We start from the raw sequence: 20371 nt of genomic DNA, 5'->3' as shown, positions 1-20371 counted from the left end.
CATATAAATCCTATAATTTTATGCTCTAGATGTAGTAATTTGTGATTAATGTAGTAATTTTTCTGTGACAATGCTTAGAACTTTAATGTTTTCTTTTCATGAAGTCATCTTCCATTATGATAACCATTTTACAGTTAAATACAATTATTTTGCTAGGATTTGTCCTCTATCCAACAATGGTTCAGTTCCCATCTCATGGTGAGGCTGCTAGTTCAAAGAAGGATCTACCTTACACTTGATGAGTTAAAGAGAGCATCAGAAGCAATTTTTAAATGATATCTTTTAAATTCATTTTACATAAGGAGGCCTATGGTAGAAAAAAAAATCTCAAACATACACTCATAATAAAACATTGCAGGATTGTAACTCAATTTCTTTGCTATACGAGAAAACAGTAAAATCCACTAGTCCTAATGGTCCCTTCTCTTACAATTTATTTTCTTCACCTTTTCCTTTTTTCTTCCCTCTTTTACCCTACTATTTCTCTTTTCTCTTTTTATAGTACTTTCTTCTTCTTTTTTTTTTTTTTATCTTCAACTTGTTTGAAAATCTCTATGACAAGACCACATAAAACACCATTAAGCCAACACAAATGGCAGCGTGATGCTCTATTTTCCAATAAGCAGCATGAAGTCACACTCTTAATGAAACCAGTGAGGTCAGAGGCAATAGATGAGGGGACAGGGCAGTAAGCCTGCAGAGATATGATATCCTATAGAGCCAGGTCAGTGCCCTTTACAAATTACTTCAGTATTCATCATACCAGGTAGACATAGATGCCTGTAATTACTACATCCTGCTAGGGCTCAATTATTTCCTCATTTTTTTTCTTTTTAGAATGCACATCCCAAACTTAATTTGTTTGCTTTTTATTGTTAAAATGTGTAATGAAATCATTGAACTAGCAGACGATGTTATTAGGAAGGCTCTTTGTAGGTTAAGAGGCCACAGAAATCCTTCCTTTCATCACAGTCGGGAGGGCTTGAATCTGATATGAGCATTAGTAACTGCTACAAGGCTGAGACTGATTCTGTCTTAGGCAAATGAAAGATAAACAACAACAGCAACAACAAAATGTTCCTTATGCTTTTTGGGTTTCTTTGAGCACCACCTCCAACTTTTGCAGTTTCTCTGGTGAGCTTCTGTCTTCTCTCCCACCTGGTGCTTTGGCATTTTAAGGTCCTGGAAGGTCATTGGGATCTCTTCCTGCCCTACAGGTATAGAATACAAGAAGCTAACCAACAAAAAATTCAAAGAACCCAATAAAAAAAAATGGGGTATAGAACTAAACGGAGAATTCACAACAGAGGAATCTCAAATGGATGTGAAGCATCTAAAAAAAAAATATCCAAAGTCCATAGTGATCAGAGAAAAGCAAATCTAAACAACCCTGAGATTCCACCTTACACCAATCAGGATGGCTAAGATCAAAACCTAAGGTGAAAACACCTGTTAGTGAGGATGTGGAGAAAGAGAAATACTCCTCCATTGCTGGTGGGATTGTAAACTGGTACAATCACACTGGAAATCAATCTGGAGGTTCCTCAGAAAATTGGAAATAGATCTACCTGAAGACCCAGCAATACCACTCTTGGGAATATCACTGTTAGTGTGACTATGTTCATAGCAGACGTATTTGTCTGAAGCTGGAAACAACTGAGATTTCTCAGGACAGAAGAATGGATACAGCAGATGTGGTTCATTTCCACAATGAAATACTACGCAGCTATTATGAATGAGGACATCCTGAGTTTTGCAGGCAAATGAATGGAACTAGAAAACATTCTCCTGAGGGAAGTAACTCAGACCCAAAAGATCATGCGTGGTATGTATTAACTAATGAGTGGATATCAGCCAAAATAAATAAATTAAATGAATGAAAGAAAGAAAGACAGAAAAAGAAGGAAAGAAAGAAAGAAAGAAAGAAAGAAAGAAAGTACAGCTTACACAATATACAGTCCACAGAACTCCAAAACGTCAGCAAACTGAAGGGCCCAAGTGCCAAGTGAGGATGCCTCAGTCCCACTTAGTAAGGAGAAGAAAGTAACCACAAGCAGAGAGGGATGGAGTGACCTGGGATAGAAAGGGGACAGGGGTGAGGGGGAGAGGGGAACTTGATCTGGTATTGGTTGGGAAAAAAATAACTGAAGCCCTGAGGGCCAGCAGAAAGAATGGAAACAGGCAACCTCAGGAGGTAGGAGGTTAGGGGGGACCCTCCAGAATGTTTTAGAGATCTTGGAGGTGAGAGACTCTCAGGACTCAAAGGCAGGGATCCTAGATGAAATGCCCTACAATAGGGAAAGGGAACAGGTAGAGCCTACTTGCAGCAGAAAAACAGGACATCAGGTGAGGGATGAGGTTCCTATCCCAAAGTTAAAACTCTGACCCATAATTGTTCCTGTCCGAAAGAACTGCAGGGATGGAAATGGAGAGGAGCTTGAGGAAAACAAGGTCCATCAACAGACCCGAAAGAAGTGGGATCCAGCTCAAGGGGAAGCCTGACAATATTACTGAGGCTATGGAGTGCTCACAAACGGGGATCTATCATGACCGCCCTCTGAAAGACCCAGCAAGCAACTGAAAGAGTCAGATGCAGATATTTGCACCCAAACAATGGACAGAGCTGCTGACCCCCATGGTTGAAATAGGGAAGGTTGAAAGAAGCTGAGGAGAAGGCAGACCCCCTGTAGGAGGACCAGCAGTCTCAATTAACCTGAACCCAAGCCAGAGATCTCGCAGACACTGGACCACCAAACAGGCAGCATACAACAGCTGATATGAGGCCCCCAATATATATACAGCAGAGGACTGCAGGGTCTGGGTTCAGTCAGAGATGGTGCACCTAACACTTAAGAGACTGGAGGCCCCAAGGAGTTTAGAGGTCTGGTGGGGTGGAGGTGGGGACATCGTCATGGAGACAGGGCGGGATGGAGGAGGTATGGTATGTGGATTAGTCAAAGGGTGGACTGGGAGGGGAAAAAAATCTGGAGTGTAAATAAATAAATAGATAAATGAAAGACTTAAATCCAGACATATAAACAAACTTTTTACGAAGGCAAGACTAATCATAAAAACCCAAAACAAACCAAAACAAAAACAAAAACGCACTAGGACACTTCCTTTGAAATGCTTCATCAGATATCTGGAGATGTCTCTAGACAGCACATAGAACCATGAAAGTCAGACAGACCAATGCCAATATCTAATATTTGTTATTGTTTCTCTTTTATTCTTTTTTCATTGGCCACAAAAGCAATATTAGGACTGCTTCCATCCAATCAAGGTGCTCACATCCAGCTTACAGAATTTTGTTTCCCTAGCTTCAGACATTTTTACTAGTTTCCATATGACTGAAATCAAGTTGTAACTGTTCATATGTAGTGACAGCTCATATACCAGTCTTTCTGGTCATTTGTGTAAAACTGCCAATTGCTTGCCAGCCATGGCCAACCTATTGGGTAAAAGCCCCTCCATTTTAGTTGAACTGTGACAATTCCCTTAACTACAGTAATCTACTTTTCAGACATGTGTTCGATCTCTGCTTTTTGCCTTCCCTGCCTAGTGGGCTCTAAGTAAAGCCCATTCAGCAATGATTCTCACCCATCAACTGACATTCCTTAACTGGGTACACACTGTTACCTCCTAAAAATGGCCAACTGTGGACAGCAAAGGAAACTATTTGATTTCACTCACCCTTTCTGCCCTATATGTACCTGAGTGGAGACGCCAACAGCAGTCTCTAATTCTTACAGTGACCTCCCATGTAATCCCTGGCCGAAATAATGCTAGTGATATTTGTCAATAATACATCCCTTGTCTGTTTATAGGTCATTCATATTGCACTTTACTTCTTTCTTCATGTGTCCTGTCCTGCCAGACGAGGGTCATTGTTTAATATGATGTTGAAAAGCTCAATGAACTCATATATGCATAATGATTCATTCATAACAGCAAGACTCAATCATACTTAGGGATCATTCAAATAGAGCTGCCAGCTGTGGCCAAGCTGTCCTTTCTATACACAAGAAAACATAAGAATATATATAACCATGTAATGTGTATTATGTGTATTATAGTGTATTATATGTAGACAAAAAATAATAACTCTTCTGTTCTGCTGCTGCGTCCTAGAAAACATTCAAGTGCTGACTTCAGATTTCTCAACTACATCCATTCTGCAAAGAAACCTCACTTGCTTCTCTACAGGAACCTCTCCACATTTTTTTTTCACGTGGTGAATTCATTTTGTCATGGGGTGAACACCTGTGTGACTATTTAAAAACCACAGTACCAGGTGTGTGCATCTGAGTGTCTCCTGCCTTTGTGTAATGTTCTCAGTGGTTTCTCAGCAGGCTGGGTCAGGAAAAAGCCTTCAAACTGAATATAGAGAAAGGTCTTAAAGGGGTTTAAAAATATACCTCTATTATAAGTGTATGCAATAAAAATGTTGCAGCCGAATTATACAAACAGGCTTTAACTTTAAAGCTCCTTGTGTATATGTAGGGTGTGAAAACTGTTGGCACCTTGGGGTACCCCACAGGAAGTTTATTACTGAAAAAAGAAGCTGGGTGTAGGAGATGGCAGATTATAATTTTTTTTAAACATGTATATAAAATAAGGTGTTTTACCTTTTACTTTGCTTCAGGTTCTCTGTTCCTCTTTTCCAGGAAATCGATGCTTTGGGGAAAGCATTTGGTTTGCATTCAATAGAAATATCACCACCAACTTGAACAACTGAAATTTTTTTAATGGGATTTTTGGAGAAATCTGGAGCTGAGGCTAAAACCAAAATCAAAAATTGAATTGTTAAATCACTTAACTAATGTTGAGTAAATTAAGTTTAAACCAATATATTGAATAAAGCTTAAGATTTGTGTTAAGAATTAGTTTCAATATGCTCAAGTTGTTTTAAGGCCAGTTTAAATACGCGTGCACGCGCGCACACACACACAAACACACATACACAAAACACATACATTTACACAACATATACATATACATAGATAAATACATATGTATATACATGAGTTACATCAGTGAAGCAAATCACATAAGTACTTTGTGACTCTGCACAAATTCAATGGAGGAAACTAATTGTGTAGTCTACAGAAGTAGATCATGTAAGTGAAATTTAAAACCTTTCCATTTGTCAGTCTTAGTTGTGTTCCTACCAAGTCGGATGTACAATACTGCAGCAAGCATAAACAAAAAGCCAGGGAAGCACCTATACCCTCCATAGTCCTCAAAGGTGGATGTGTGCATCTCATTTCAATTTCTAAAGTTTGAATGAACTTAGTTTTAACATAGGTCAGGCTGTCTGGATTCTTGGTTTTTCAGGAATTGCTTCTCTGTCTTCATTTGACCTGTGCAACTTTCTTTTGTGATCCCAGATTGAAAAGAGTATCCTCAATTAAGGTTTTCTTTGGCTTGCCTTGTGTTTGGATATCAACCGGTCAGTTTTTGACCGTATGAATAGCCACCTTTTACATTGAGCTATTTTCTCAGATAAAGCAAATTTCAGAAAAGGTAAGGATCACTCTCACTCTCATTTGAGTATTTTTTTAAACTTGGATCCTGGTATATAATAAACGTTCAGTGGGGTGGTAGCGGTTAAATGCCTGACATTCAAAAGCCTATATTTGTTCTCTATCTTTTGTCATCTTTCCTACCATTCTTCCTATCAATAATCAGCTCATAGGTAAAGATGCCAGGCTCATTTATTGAAGGAGACACCTTTGCTTGAATTTCATGAGGTGCCAATTCCTCTGTGTTCCAAACTTTCTACTGTAAGCCACTTGTAAAAACTTGTTCCAAGTTTTTCTCTGTTTTCATGGCAATGTGATAAGAATTCTAATAAATAAATGAAGGGAGTTTGCTATGGGAGCTTAAGAAATTATTCTTAATTACAGAGACAGGTGTGACATGATATCATTTCACTTTATTCCTGCCTTGAAAATGGACTTGACATCCACAGCTACAATAGGCCATATTGAACATACACATCTACACATCTTTCAGGAAAGGTTTGCAGTGTAAAGACCTAGCTAAAATGTCCTACTTGACATCCAGTGCACATCTTACAGAAGATAAAGTAGGTCACCATGTCTTAAGTCTCTATAAACTGTCCTTTGCCATTCTTATATCTGTGAGGTTGAAATTAGTTCTCATGCTTATATTTGTAGCTAAAAAGATTTTTATTGAATTCTATTTGGTTTGTACTCCAAGACCACCCACTAGAATCTAGTTAGCTGGCTAAATCTCTTTTAAATTGGAAATATCTAATGGATATTAATGCATTGCCAAATCAGAAGAATAACTAAAACATCTTATGGCTAAAATGTTTTGTGTAAAATGCTATATGAAATATTTCTCATTGTTTTAAAGGAAAGTAATTTCTAGTTCACAGGAAAATATCAGGTTCAGATCTTGTAAAAGTGATATTTCACAACTTTTTTGGGTACAAATGAATGACTCACCTAAAACTCTCAATTCTGCATTTGCATAAATTGTCTGATATTTGTTTTCTGCAGCACACTGGTAGATCCCAGAGTCTGACATGTTCAGCATGGTGATGATAAGAGTCCCATTTTCAATCTGAATTCTCTCCTAATAAAGGAATAGCCACACAAAAGGTGTTACATTAATATAAAAGGTGTTTCACTGTTAATGTAATTCTTTTGCACAAAGTATGTTAATAAACAACATTTGCGTTTATCACAAAGAGCTAAAATGTTTTGGCCCTTTAATTCAAGAACCTGAATATATACATATGTGATGTATTTGTGTGTGTGTGTGTGTGTGTGTGTGTGTGCGCGCGCGCGCGCGTGTGTGTGTGTGTGTGTTTGTAAAACAAATTTTTGACCAGAAGTATCCAAGTTAACTTATTTCCACATAAATTGACCTTCTATTTGAGGAATATATGGAATTGTCTGTTGTATGATATTCAAAATAATGTAGCATATTCCACCATTCTGGAATATGACCAATTCACAATGTGTTGCTTGAATTCTAAGTTAGAGAAGCAGCAGGTTTGGTCACCTCTAAGACACCCTGCCTCAGCAGCTATCATCTGTTACAAAGACCCATTGCAGGTAACAAAATACAATTCTGAGTGCACAGAGTAAAGTAGTTAATATTATGAATCTACCCTAAACTAAACATTTTGATCTATCTACTACCAATCTCTAAGTATAAGTGGCTTAAAGAAAACAAAGATAAAGAGAACATACTCAAAAGGCTTCCTGGAAGAAAGCTCCACAAAAACAAATACACACACACACACACAAATACATCGTTTTTAGCTTCCAAATAAAAGATTATTTTTTCGTGTGTGACTCTGTCTATGGCTACATGTGGCAAATAAAAGGCAACATTATCTGGAGCATTTTCTAGGGGAAAATTTTCCCATGAGATATATATAAGAGGAAACCTGTTTGCATTTTAAGTGTGTATTAAGCCTTATATCCTTTCTTATCAAGCAGGGACTTTCTACAATAAGTTCTTAAATAACTTTTTTACCAAGTTATTGTATTTCCTTTAGCAGTGCAGTGCTGTGAACGAAGATTCTGCATTCCTAGTAGACAGGTTAGTAAGCTACATATTCTACTCACTGTTCTGTAACCTTGGGAAATGTTTTCATTTCTCTAAATGCTTCTCATGTGGTTCCCACCCACAGGTTCTCTTCTGAAAACTAATTTTACCTTTAGTTGATGCTTCATTCTGTTGAACAAATGTCTTAGCCTCTCTGAGACACAGTCTCTCATCTATTTGAAGGAATGGTAACATCTATCTCTCGCCTACATTATCTTGAGGACAAAGCAATGTTCAGAAAGAAGCAGAATATGAAACCTGACTCAGTAGAACACATCAAATTTAGCGTTGAGGATGAAGCAATCTTTTTAATGTATTACTGTTTAGAATATGTTATTATTCTCCTTGAGGACTTTAAACTTTCTACAGTGTCTCTATTGGACACACCTCTAGTTCTTCATGCCATCTCCCTCTATATCCATCACAAACATCATCCCCTTCCACCTTCATGTCTTCTCTCTCTCTCTCTCTCTCTCTCTCTCTCTCTCTCTCTCTCTCTCTCTCTCTCTCTCTCTTGCACTCTCGCTCTTGCTCTTGCTCTCTCTCTCTAGCTCTCCTTTTCTTTTCTTTTCCCACTGAATTCAGTTAATGCTGCCTGAACATGTGCCAATGAACATATCTAAATGTGGGTGGATTCATCACTGTTAGTGTGACTATGTCTAAGTGTTCTATCCCAGCCCACTTTTCTTCCTTCTAGTTTCTTTAAGGATAAAAAAAAAATGAAATTTCCTTCCCTGGAGCACACTGAACACTCCATACACATGAGCTAATATTGAGAGTGACTTTTATTAACAAGGAGTTTCTAACATCCAGTTCCTTACTTCTGTGTTGAGACGTTCACCATTCTTTAGCCACGTGTACGAAGGATTTGGATTTCCACTAGCTTTGCATTCCCAAAACAAGCTGTCATAGATAGAAAGGTATGTATTTTGGATTTTCTGTTCCCATTCTGGGGGAGCTATTTGGAAAAAAAAAACAAACAGATCAAGGATATCATGTTAGCAACTCAATCAAGGTAATACAATGTGTTCCAAGTTCTTAGTGATTAGGAGATTAACTGAGCCCAGGTGAACTTCCCTTATATTATTTGAGGTATGGGGGGAGGGGGACTGCAGGAGCCTAATAGGGGCAACCATCACAATTATCAACCCATATTTGGCTCAAGCTAAAGGTTGCTGTCTGTCATTTGGCTGCACCTGTGCAACAACTTGTAAATTCTGAGTAAAGGTCAAAATACAGAAGACAGCTAAAGAATATTGCCATGCTAAATAACAGTACATATGTCAACTGAGAAGAAGAAACTAAGTCCTAACCCTTTGAGGGAAATTTTTCTTTAAATATACATGTTTAAAGCCTACAAAAAGTAAATGTATTTAAATTAGAAATAATTAAGCCCAATATCTTGACACACATTAATGGGAACCTCCACTCATTATTTGACAGTCCAATATTCTGTTGCCTCTTGAGAAGGAATGCAGTTTTTTGTGAGTTGTAGGAGAATGAAATATTTAACTTTAAACCTACAAATGGAATTAATTTTCTGATGTAAGAAAGTTCTTCCTATTGGCAAACATAAAGCAACTAGTATAATAGAGTTAGTTACCTTACAGTGATTCAGGAAAATAGTTAAATGGATTACATAAGTATCCTTTCCATTACAGGTACTTAGAATCGGCACAGTTACTGATCTCATCTCTCCTTTATTTAGTTCTGTCCTTGTATACTTGTAGAAGGCAGAGTACCTGTCTTTCCTTGGAATCTCTCGATAGGGCTAGCTAGATGTTTTACACTACTGCACTTTATTTAGGATCCCAGCACCCACATAATTACCTCATAAATGCCTATAACTTTTGCTGCTACAGGTTCTTATGACTCTGGATGTTTACGGTCATTCAAAAACCACTTCAAGATGGTATTTTAAGAAGCCAGAAGCCAAATTATGGTGAGTTCTTTTAGTGAGTACTAGTATAAATGAGAACATTCAGGATATGATTTTTCAGGTGGGACAGAAATACTGTCAATGAAAGAGGAGTTATTGACTCTCAACAACAAAGGATATCTTGTTTTAAATAAACTTCTAATGAATCTCCATGAGCTATATACCTAGGGAAAGCTAAGAGATGCAGGGAAGCATGTATTCCTTGGTTCCTACCTAAATACAGTGATAAACTAAATACAGTGATAAACTGCCTAATACAGTGATAAACTTCTGCACATCCTGTCAAAAGATGCAATGGTATTGAACAGGTTGTTGAAGAAGGAATACAAATGAAACTGGCTATGAAAATATACTTAATATGTACCTGATATTAGACTATTTCAGCCTAGTCTTGTGACATGTTATGCTGCACTCACTACACCAATCAGAAAAGGAAATGGGTTATGTGGAGTTGTAATACTATGTACCACAAAACCTGTGTGTCTGATTTCCAGACTTTGTTACTGTGATACATGCCCCCATTATGGCTCTGTAGGGAGCTGGTCACCAAATAGAAGGAATCATGTTAGCCCTGGGTGGTGAGACTTAGCCTATGATTATCTCTGGTGGAAATCAGTTCCATTTCCAATTTTAGAACATCCCTCCCGAGGCCTTGAGAAATAAATCATACCAAGGTTTATGAGAACTCCATGCACTGACAAAACTCAATCTTCTTTCTATGTGCTACTAATAAAATAATTTGTAAATGTTTATTAAAAATTGTCACAATACATGTTTGACCTGAGAAAAAATACTTTATAGAGTATAAGATTTGATATAAGTTTAAAGGATTTATTTTTATTTTAAATTATATTATATATATATGTATATATATATATATATATATATATATATGTATTTGCATATGTGTGTACATATGTGTGTTATGCATGCTTATGTGTCTATTTGTATGTCTGTATGTGGGAATGTGCATGTCCTGAAGAAGTCAGAGGATTCAACTCCCCATGGAGCTGTAGTGGCAGGTTTACTGCTGTGACATGACAGAAACAGGTTCTGGAAAGTGAAACAATTTCTTCAAGAACAGCAATACATGTTCTTAAATCTAAACTTTATCTTGAGCATACATACATAGTAAATACATACATGTTATTTTTAATGTAATAATTGCAACATTAAGACATATTCATTTACTTAATGTGTATATTAATTGTATTCTTAGCATTCTAATGAGAAAAGTCTTAAATTTTTGTGTATATAAGATATACACAAAAGAAATGATTTAAATATTTAGATTTACCATGTGAATTTGAGTGTTAGATATTTTCTCCTACTGCTAGCTGTAGAACCCTAACTAACTCCTATAAACACATTATAATTACTATAACTAAAGTGATACATTAAAGGTTGATTTTATGGGTAAAATGACAAAATATGGAAGTATAGGCAATGTCACCTTCCTGAGTTGTAACTTAAGCTTAGCAGTATTAAAAAAAAATAGAAAGTCTTGATTTCCTTTAGGTATTATTTCTTTCTTGATTTCCTTTAGGTATTATTTGACTGTGACATAAGACAACTCTTCATTTTGTGACATTTAAATTAATACATGACTGTGAAGGCTAGTGATTATCTAATCCATCAGGGTATTTTTTTTATCATTTTCATTCCAAAAGGATCATTCATAATCATTGAACAGCTGACTAGCTCTACTCAGATGGACTTGGGACCTTGTGTTTGAAAACTATGGTAGAGTAGAAAGAGTCCATATTTTGATGATTCTTAAAGATTTTGACCTTGAATTTGACTATCAGTACCCATGAGATCTTGCTCAACTTATCTGAAATCTCTAAACTATAACATCACTGAAAATTACTTATGCCTATGATTATTCTAAAAATTATGAATTTATATTAAAAATTCATATAACCTAACTCTTGATAAGTACATAGTTTTAGATAATTGTATTCTGATCCATCACTTAGTAACTGCTTTTTCTACTATATGGAAAAAAAGAAATATTTTTATTAAAACTGAGCCAACACTTGTAATATTTTTAGTATAGCAAATCTCTTTGTTTTTTCTTACAAACACATTGCCAAAGATGCCAACTGACAAAGACTCTCTGTCCTTTAAGAAGTGACACTATTGAAGAAAATAACAAGTTATTTTCCTTGGCAAGCATCAGTAAAATTTTAGAACAATAATAAAAGGGAAATTATAGTCTATTTATAGGAAGTAACTTTAACTTCAGGTGAAAATTGGAAGTTCTAAATAAAATGGAAAGTAATGTATCCAAAGGTACATATGTTCTCCTAACAGGATATCCCATCATGACTGTTGTGAGAAAATTATAATGAACTTTGAAATTATTTAAACATTATTTTATCAGTGATAGAATAAGGATATATAGAAAAAATATTTTGGCTGCAAACAATACTGTTTCCAGGAGCTCTATGTCTTAGAATCTCCAAATATTTTAATATTTCCTTTATATATTTTATAGGTTTAATATATTTTTAAAAAGAAATTTTGGTGCTGTAAAGATGGCTCAGCATATCAGAGCATTTGCTGCTCTTAGAGAAGAGCCATGATTGAGTTACAGCACCTGTATGACACCTTTTGCTAGTATTCTAGACACCATGCACAGGCAACTTGAATGAGGGTACTGCACAGAAAAACACACTTCCATATATAAAAATAATAGAAATATTCAAGTATGTTCTTATTTGGGTCTGGATGAAACAAGACCTAAGGATAATATTTGGGTAATGTATACATTTATTATATCACAAAGTATCTAGTTCAAATGATATTCTAGAAGCTATGGTAAAGGTGTATTATGAGGTAATGAACTGATTTTTCTATCACCTACATATGGGCGAACAAGTACTAATAAATAGAAGTAAATAATTCAAACCACCATTCAGTCAATTTTTCGATTTACTTTTGCATTTTGTTTATAAAAGCCTCTTCAGAATAGTAATTAAGATTGTCATAGGCTACTCCAGAATATTCTCTAGGAAAGGATTTGAATGTATAATGAATAATGTATAATGAATACCTTGTATGATAAACTTTAATGTTGTTAATATGAAATGACTAACATTCTCCAGTTAGATATAATAAGTAATGTCATGTATTATCTTCATGAGTGTGTGCAGATGTGTGCGCATGTGCATACATACACATGTGGAGTGAAGAGATAGATGCTGAGAGGGTGTATGTTCTACCTTAGTTTTTGAGACAGCAATTCTCTTTGAACTTGGAGTTTGCCTATTGAGTAGACTGGCAAGCTCTCCTCAGAGAGACTATGGTATATCCATCTTGTTAAATGGTTGATAGTGATTTGAATTCAGGTCTTAATACTTGTAAGCACTTTTGTCTACTAAGATACCAACTTCAAAAGTTATATTTTAAAGAAAATCATTTCTACCTATTAATTACTAAGCTAAGCATCCAACTGCAAATGGGCCTTCACAATTTCTCTCATGATACATGTCCATAGTATGTTAATGTCTTCTCCTATTGGCTTTCAAGCAGAGTAAGAACTCACACACATTCTGTAATTCTAGTTACTCACCATAGAAAATTAGTTGACCCTTTGCAAGGTTTCTTCCTCGAGGGTTACCTGCGATGCACTCATAGAAGCCTTCATCCTCTTGTTTGAACTTGGGGATTTCAAGGATAGCTTGGGATTTGCTGTACTTGACTTTCCCTGGCATCGGGCTTCCATCCAACCTTCTCCAACTAATATCAGGGACTGGACTAAACAGTTACATTTCATTAGAATAGACAATGGTTTTTGTTATGACATCTGGGTAAAATAAAAGAAACCTTGAAAGTCACTCTCAGGAAAAACAATCCAATCTATTATAGTGTGATTAGTTTTCAGATCACACAATCATTCACCACTCACTCATTCAGCCATCTATTTAAGATCTGCTTACTTGCTTTCGATTGATAAGGTATTGTGCTATGCTTAGAGACCATATTAGTAATAGAATACACATGCTATCGATCATCATGTTGCTTATAGATTAACAGAGAAACATAAGCGGAGTGTAAAATAAATACATTTGCAAATTGTAATAACTGAAAGAAAGGTAATAGGATGCAGAGACAGTAATGTGGTTTGATTAATGGTAATGTGTTGATCATGGAAAATTCCTTTCAGAATATAACATTTAAGACTAAGGCCAAATCTACATATATTTAGAGATTCTAATTTAAAATAATGTTTTAATCTCTTGGTAAATTAGCATTTTACACCAAAATATGTTGATGGGTGAGTTTGACTATTAAAACAAATCTGAATAAGTTTGGAACCCAAGGCTCCATGTCCTCTAAAGATTGTAACTTATAATGGATTTACATTATAGTTATGTCTTGTTAGAAAATATTTATAAATAGAGTTTTCTACTTATAGGAATTTAATATTTTAGTCTAACATGGATATATTTAAAATAAGGAAAAATACATGAAAGTAAATTATAAACAATAATCAATGAGTTAGAATTCCCTGGTAGAAGAGGCCATATCATCATATGTAGAATAAAATACAGTTCTACGAAAAGGCAAGAAGATTCACTTACACTCATGGTCTATAAAATGAAATTTCAGGTGTCAATGCCAGCATCCTTTCTCCATCTTTAAGCTATTGCTCATTCCCATATATATTTTTCAGATGACGTAGATATCTCTACTCTAGTTGTAGTTTAAATCTATATGGACAATGATATCATTAAGTCCTTTTGCAAAGCCCATTTATCAGTCATGTCAAAGACTGATGTTGGAGAACCATCCAATCATTAGCAGGATAGCTGACAGAAAAGGATCTGTAGAGTGTGAGCAGCAGACAAGTGAAGAAAATGAGTGACAGTTCCAGAGAAGTTTTGAAAATAGCCACTGACCTGCAGAAGTCTTAGGAATTCTTATTGGTTAAACTGTATGATATACAGTTACATATATTAAAGACAAACTACATGGTAGACTATTGTAGCCTTCCTTATAGTAGTCAGAAAACATTCCCCACATCAATGCTTGAGTGGTCTCTTTTCCACAAAATTAATGTACAGTTTTTGTTGGCACCTTTCAGCCTTGAAACAGGCTGGCTAAGGCAGACCTCACTGCCACTAAACACAGGGCCACCCGCCACCCAGGGTGGTACCTCATGACTTGCCAAGCCGGTTCGGTTCTATTGTATACACTTGCCACTGCTCTCCAAAGTGTAGCCACTGCGCTGAGAGGCTTTTGGCATATTCCAGAGGCAGCATCCTGAAGATCTGCCTACAGGCTCTCACCTGTATGCAGGCTCCAAGAATGGGGTGGTGTGGGATTGGGGATTGGCCTTCCCCTCTCTATATAAGCTCAGAACTTTATTAAACTTGGGAGCTTTGATCAGAATATTTTTGTCTTGGCCTTCTTTTCTTTCTCACCGTCTTCTCTCTTTCTGCCCCAGCTCGCCTTTCAGGAAGTACCCGGTTCGGGTGTGACTGCAGACGGTCGCACTCAAGTTTCCAGTAATAATTTGACTTTATTCAGAACTAAATATACAATTTGAGTTTCTATCCCTTTGAAATGTCATTTTCTACAGCTTTAGATTGATATTTTAGTAAATTGGCTTATTTCATACAACCATTACCCTCAGGTAACTGTCTTAATCACTGATTTTCTCAAGCTCTTAATGAATGAAAATGAAGTTCTGCAGAAAAATCTATTTAAATCTAAAGGTATTCCTCATGTCTGAAACATTTCAAACTATATGTGATAATTAACTGCTAATAGAAGGACATTGTCTATATGAGCATAGTAATGTTGTCTTTGGGTAGTTGTGGAACAAATGTCATTTATGTTCGTCTCTACTGACTTCTCCTTTCCACACTGATCATACACTTATAACCTGTATTAATTATAAGGAAATACTTATATTTAAAGAATATCACATTGTAGCCTGCACATCTACAGTCTCATAAAATGGGTCCTTATATACAGTGGGCCTACTGTGTGGTATCAAACATAATAAGCTCAACCAATCCCATCTATCCTGAATTTCCAAAGACAACTGAGTGATTACATTAGATTTTCACTGATAAGTGTTCTTTAAGGGTAGAAAAGAAGTATACTGTATAGATATAGCTTTCCAGTTTTGTTTAGTATAGCAAAATAATCAGCTTTCAGTCAGTGCTCCACAGCCATTCTTTCTAGTGTTTATGCTCCACAGATCCTCTGCATCACACCAGCCTATATAGCTATAGCACTTTCTTGTCAAGTGCTGAAAATAATGCGTTAGCCAACTATAACTGTACAGAAAGCTGGAAGAATCTAGATGCATCCATGTCCTCAAGAAGAGTTCTTAATCCATCTTTCACTGAAGTTCAAGTCTGAGGCTGCAGGATGACACTGGGTGTGACTTCATTTTCTCTAGACCTCACCTAGTAATCTAAAGCAGATGTAGAATTTTGCTTAAATCTGTATTGATTCTGTTCTTCTACCTTTTTTCTCTGCCTAGGTTTGTCCTGTTCTTATGGGTATTTCCCAAGAAGTCTTATTTTAGTTACTTTCAAAAAGGTATCCTTTTAAAGGAGACCTCCTGGAAGAGCAAAGAGTTAAAAATCTCCTTCCATTTTAACCATGTGCTACTTCAGTTAAAACACCAACAGCAAGGAATCCTTAAATGTGTCTCAGAATGGTGCTTCTAATATAGATGTTACATTCGCACAGAAATGGAAGTCTGTAAAATTAAGCAGAAATGACGTCAAAAGCAAGCAGTGGAACCCTAGTGCAAAACTATGCATCAGAAAATGTGTTTTCAGAACTAACTGTCCTACCGGACCAAAATTATACCAAACAAACGGGCAAAAGCAAGAAATATGCGATGAGACTGGGCAGAGTTAGAAAATTTTCTGGTTAAAAAAGAAAAGACAAATTCTTTTTTTCTTTTACTTGTCTTTGGGGGAAATAAATATCTCAAAATATCAAATAATGGAAAAGGTTTTACGGCTAATAGCGTAGTTTGTGCTTTGTTGTTAGTGTTGTTTTGTGTTTTTGAGTCAGGTTCTTCCTGGCTGACCTGGACCTTGTATAAACTCAGAGTTCTGCCTGGCTATGCCTCCTAGGATTTAGAATTTAAGGTGTAGGCCATTACATCTGGAATAGAAGATATTATTTCTTAATAACTGTAAATTCTGAGGATAAAACAATCAGAGATTTGAATTTCACATCTCCAGGGAATGTTAGTTCTTTAGTTATTTTAACTTTGAAAACATTGATTATGTTCTTTAAGTAACTCAGACCTGACTGAGCATGATGGCATATGCCGGGAACTCAGTTATTCGGGAGATTCTCGAAGGTGAATCAGGAGTTTAAAGCTACTTGGAATACAATCTGAGTTTAAGATAGCCTCAAATTCTTAAGTAGGTTTTGTCTCAAAAAATGTCAAAAAATATAATGAATATAAATATAAATAAAATGAAATGAAATAAAATAAAATAATAAAAGTCTATAGATGAAACTGCGTTGTTAGGTACTTTCCCAGTGAGTGGGAGGGCCCACCATTCAACTTCAACTAACTTACGTCATAATCCTCTTCTGTATTCATTAGATCCAAATTGAATAGGCATCTAAATGTACAAATTTAGGAGAGAGAATACCATTCAGATATTGCCATCATAGGCCGGTATACAGCATATGGGAACGAGAGCATGTCCATGAGAATTCCCCTTGAGACTAGGATTGCTTTTAGGAGCACTTTTGAAGAGAATATCTCCTTCCAGTGAAGTTGAAAATGTATGCTCCAATCCAAGGAGATGGAACTTTAAGTGTCTAGTCAACAACAGGCAAGTACATAGACAAATCTTTCATGAAAATCAATGCTAACACACAAGAAAAATATCAAATATTCTTCACACAATTTACAGATCAACATACAACAAGCATGTAAATAAACAAACCTACAAATTTTAAAAAGAAGAAAAAAATCCAAATTCTCTTTTCACGTGTGAGTTGGTTAGTACATTACCTTTTGGTCTTTGGCCCATTTGGGGTATTTTTATGCTACTCCTAATAGACTCTAAGAGTTCCATGAGACCTAGGTTCATTTAACATCAGTATGGTTAAATTATATGATATTATAAATTCTTGTGCACATTTATATTCTAGGTATTTTATAGTCTTGATAGCCAAATACTCAAAAATAAAAATTATTTATTTTTCAAATGTTCATTATAACAAAGCATTTGGCCAAGTATGCAGAAGATTTTACAGCTAGTAAGTAAATGTTTGGATTTTCAGACATTATGGTCCCTTATGGCAACAGTGATGTTACAGGATATAGAATCAGAAAGGAAATTCAAAATAATAATTATTGAAACAGTAACTTTGATGAAGTTTGATTTTATCTTATAAATTTTTCAAGAATCTTAATAAAATATTTTTATAGCAAAATGGAAATGTCAACATCAAAACCAGAATCATAAAAATTGAAACATATTAACAGTGATATTTAAAGTTTTAATATGGTATTTTTTTAAAAAAATGTACTATCCCATTCAAATAATAATGATCAGAGTACAGTTGTATGTTATTTATATGATATAGAGTAGAACATTTATATTACATTGAGTCACATTTGTGGTTTATTGAAAAGCAAGTTGTTTTGTGATTAACTGGATTCACTGAATGGGGTGAACAATTATATACAGTATTATTGTGAAATATCAAATACTGTGTGTTTTAAATTCAGTCTAAGCATAGTAAGCCATATATTTGAGCTATTCTTATACATTTAAATAATTGAATATTACATTTATCATGTCAAAAATAACAACTTTGTATTAGGTTTGTGTATTTGTGTGTATGTGTTTGTGTGTATGTGGGGGTGTGGGGGATGTTTAATGATCTGTATGATGAAACATTTGAAACTTATTAATTTATAAATTTTCCATTAACTGAGTATAGCATTTCACACCACAAATGAAATGGTTGCAGTGGTCTATATCCACCCCTCAAAGTACATTTCCTACCTCTCACCGCTTAATGAGCAAGCAATAACCCTGATTCTACTTGGTCATGTTCAAGCCTTGCTGACAAGTACACAGATTCAAGTGAAGGCATACTTTACTCTGGAGATTCTTTTTAAAATCGTTCTCAATGTCAAGAGACTATTGTTATAGATAGAAAAGTAATACAACACTGCTCATCGAAGGAAAAAAAAAACTCTGTGTTTAAAAAACTGGGAAATAAAAGTAATATTAATAATAATCATTAATTGAGTAATTACTATGTACCAGGCACTATGACAGGTGGCTTCCATATGTCATCTGAGTTAATTCCTCAGCTGGAAGCTTCTAACAATGCTAATTACCTGTTCAGAATGGTACTCACGTTTAGACAGATAATTTATACTAAATTATTACCTGCCAATTTTCCTTGACTTGAAGTTCCAGTGGAGGCTAATTAATTGTGATCCACCTTCTAATCCTTTTCAGTTGCCTCCCTTTCAATTACAAGCACAGATGACTCTTTCTTCTGTAGGTTCAGCCATTCCTTTAGATTCTACCTGGTTTGATTATGTTGATGATACTAGCCCTGCCATGTAGACTGGTGGCTCTGTTATTCAGTTCAAATTAGATTTCTCAAATATTTTGTTTCATTCTTACCTTTTATTTTATGCACAAGGGTGTGAGTATGTGAGTGTTGGGGTGCAGGTCATCATATGTGAGTGGAAGAAAGTAAATAGATCAAAAGGAGTGTTTTCTCTCAACACGTGGTTGCTGGGGATTGAATCCAGGTCACAGGCTTCATTGCAAAGGCCTTTATCTGCTGAGTTATTTCAATACCAATAAAATTATATGAATGATGTATTTGGCATATGGGTCAATAAGGGAAAATCTAGCACCTTAAAACATCAAAATAAGAATCCCAAATGTCTTATGTTCAAATGCAATAAAATATATGAAACAAAAATATCACACATAGTTTAGAACAACAATGGTTTCACAAACAATGAAATTAATTTAAAATATTTAAATTAAAAAAAATTAAACTCCCTGGGAATATCTTGGGGCTACAGAGAAATTTGACTGGTCCTCATAATGGAGATTAATGTTAAACTAGATTTGTAAGGAGTCAAGCTATTCATGCTGTTACTTATCACTCTGTCTACACTGATGAGTATTCTATCTGTATTCCTCTCTCAGTTATAAACCTCTCCCTGCTTCTTTCCACTTTATAAAGAATTCAATCTTCGGTGTAAATCTTAATAATAAAGAAAACCAGCCCAAAATGATTTTGTCTTCCAATGTTTGCATGTATCCTAGATAAGGACATTTTTCACCTTTTAGTTCACAATGAGCATTGTTAAAGCCTTTTCTTTCTATATTCCTATTTTATAAACCATTTGCCTATAATGTAAGTTCTAAGAGTTTTAAAGTACCACAGATATAAAAGCAAGCCTTTCCTTTCTCCCTTCTTTTTCTTCACTCTCTGTTCATGCTTCTTAAATAAGCAGTGCCAGAAACGAAGCCTTCCCATTCCATTCTCTCACATAGTTATGCTTTTTCAGAGTGAGCAGCCTATTAATTTTATCCAAAGATAGAGAATGCATTTGTTAACCATCTGGCCTAGTTTAACCTGAATTGCAAGTTAAATTAAAGCTTTCCACATGCTCGTGGGAACTATGCTTCAATTCAATACTTTTAACCCATAAATAGAATTTTCATTACTAGTGCTGTTTGAGAAAGCTTATATTTCTACTGAATTTCTTAAACTTAGTTATCCACAGCTTAAATCCAGGTCATCCCAAGTTTTCAACTAGAGACTCATACAGACAACCCAGATCCTAAAATG

General features: G+C 35.4%; 1 protein-coding gene across 2 annotated transcripts in view; it reads right to left on the bottom strand.

Annotated features, from left to right (window-relative positions):
• LOC110315735 (contactin-6) overlaps positions 1-20371 on the bottom strand; it is a 334773-nt gene that overhangs the window by 71993 nt on the left and 242409 nt on the right. For both annotated transcript variants that reach the window (XM_021189718.2, XM_029534884.1), the window contains 4 exons: positions 13107-13291; positions 8412-8548; positions 6477-6606; positions 4629-4779 (listed from right to left, as the gene is read on the bottom strand). In XM_021189718.2, coding sequence (XP_021045377.1) covers positions 4629-4779; positions 6477-6606; positions 8412-8548; positions 13107-13291 — 603 coding nt within the window. The remainder of the gene's footprint in view (positions 1-4628; positions 4780-6476; positions 6607-8411; positions 8549-13106; positions 13292-20371) is intronic.

The sequence above is a fragment of the Mus pahari genome, chromosome 2, assembly GCF_900095145.1.
Source record: "Mus pahari chromosome 2, PAHARI_EIJ_v1.1, whole genome shotgun sequence".
In the NCBI taxonomy this organism is placed as follows: domain Eukaryota; kingdom Metazoa; phylum Chordata; class Mammalia; order Rodentia; family Muridae; genus Mus; species Mus pahari.
The sequence above is the reverse complement of the archived record's forward strand: the minus strand, read 5'-3'. Positions and strand labels throughout refer to the sequence as shown.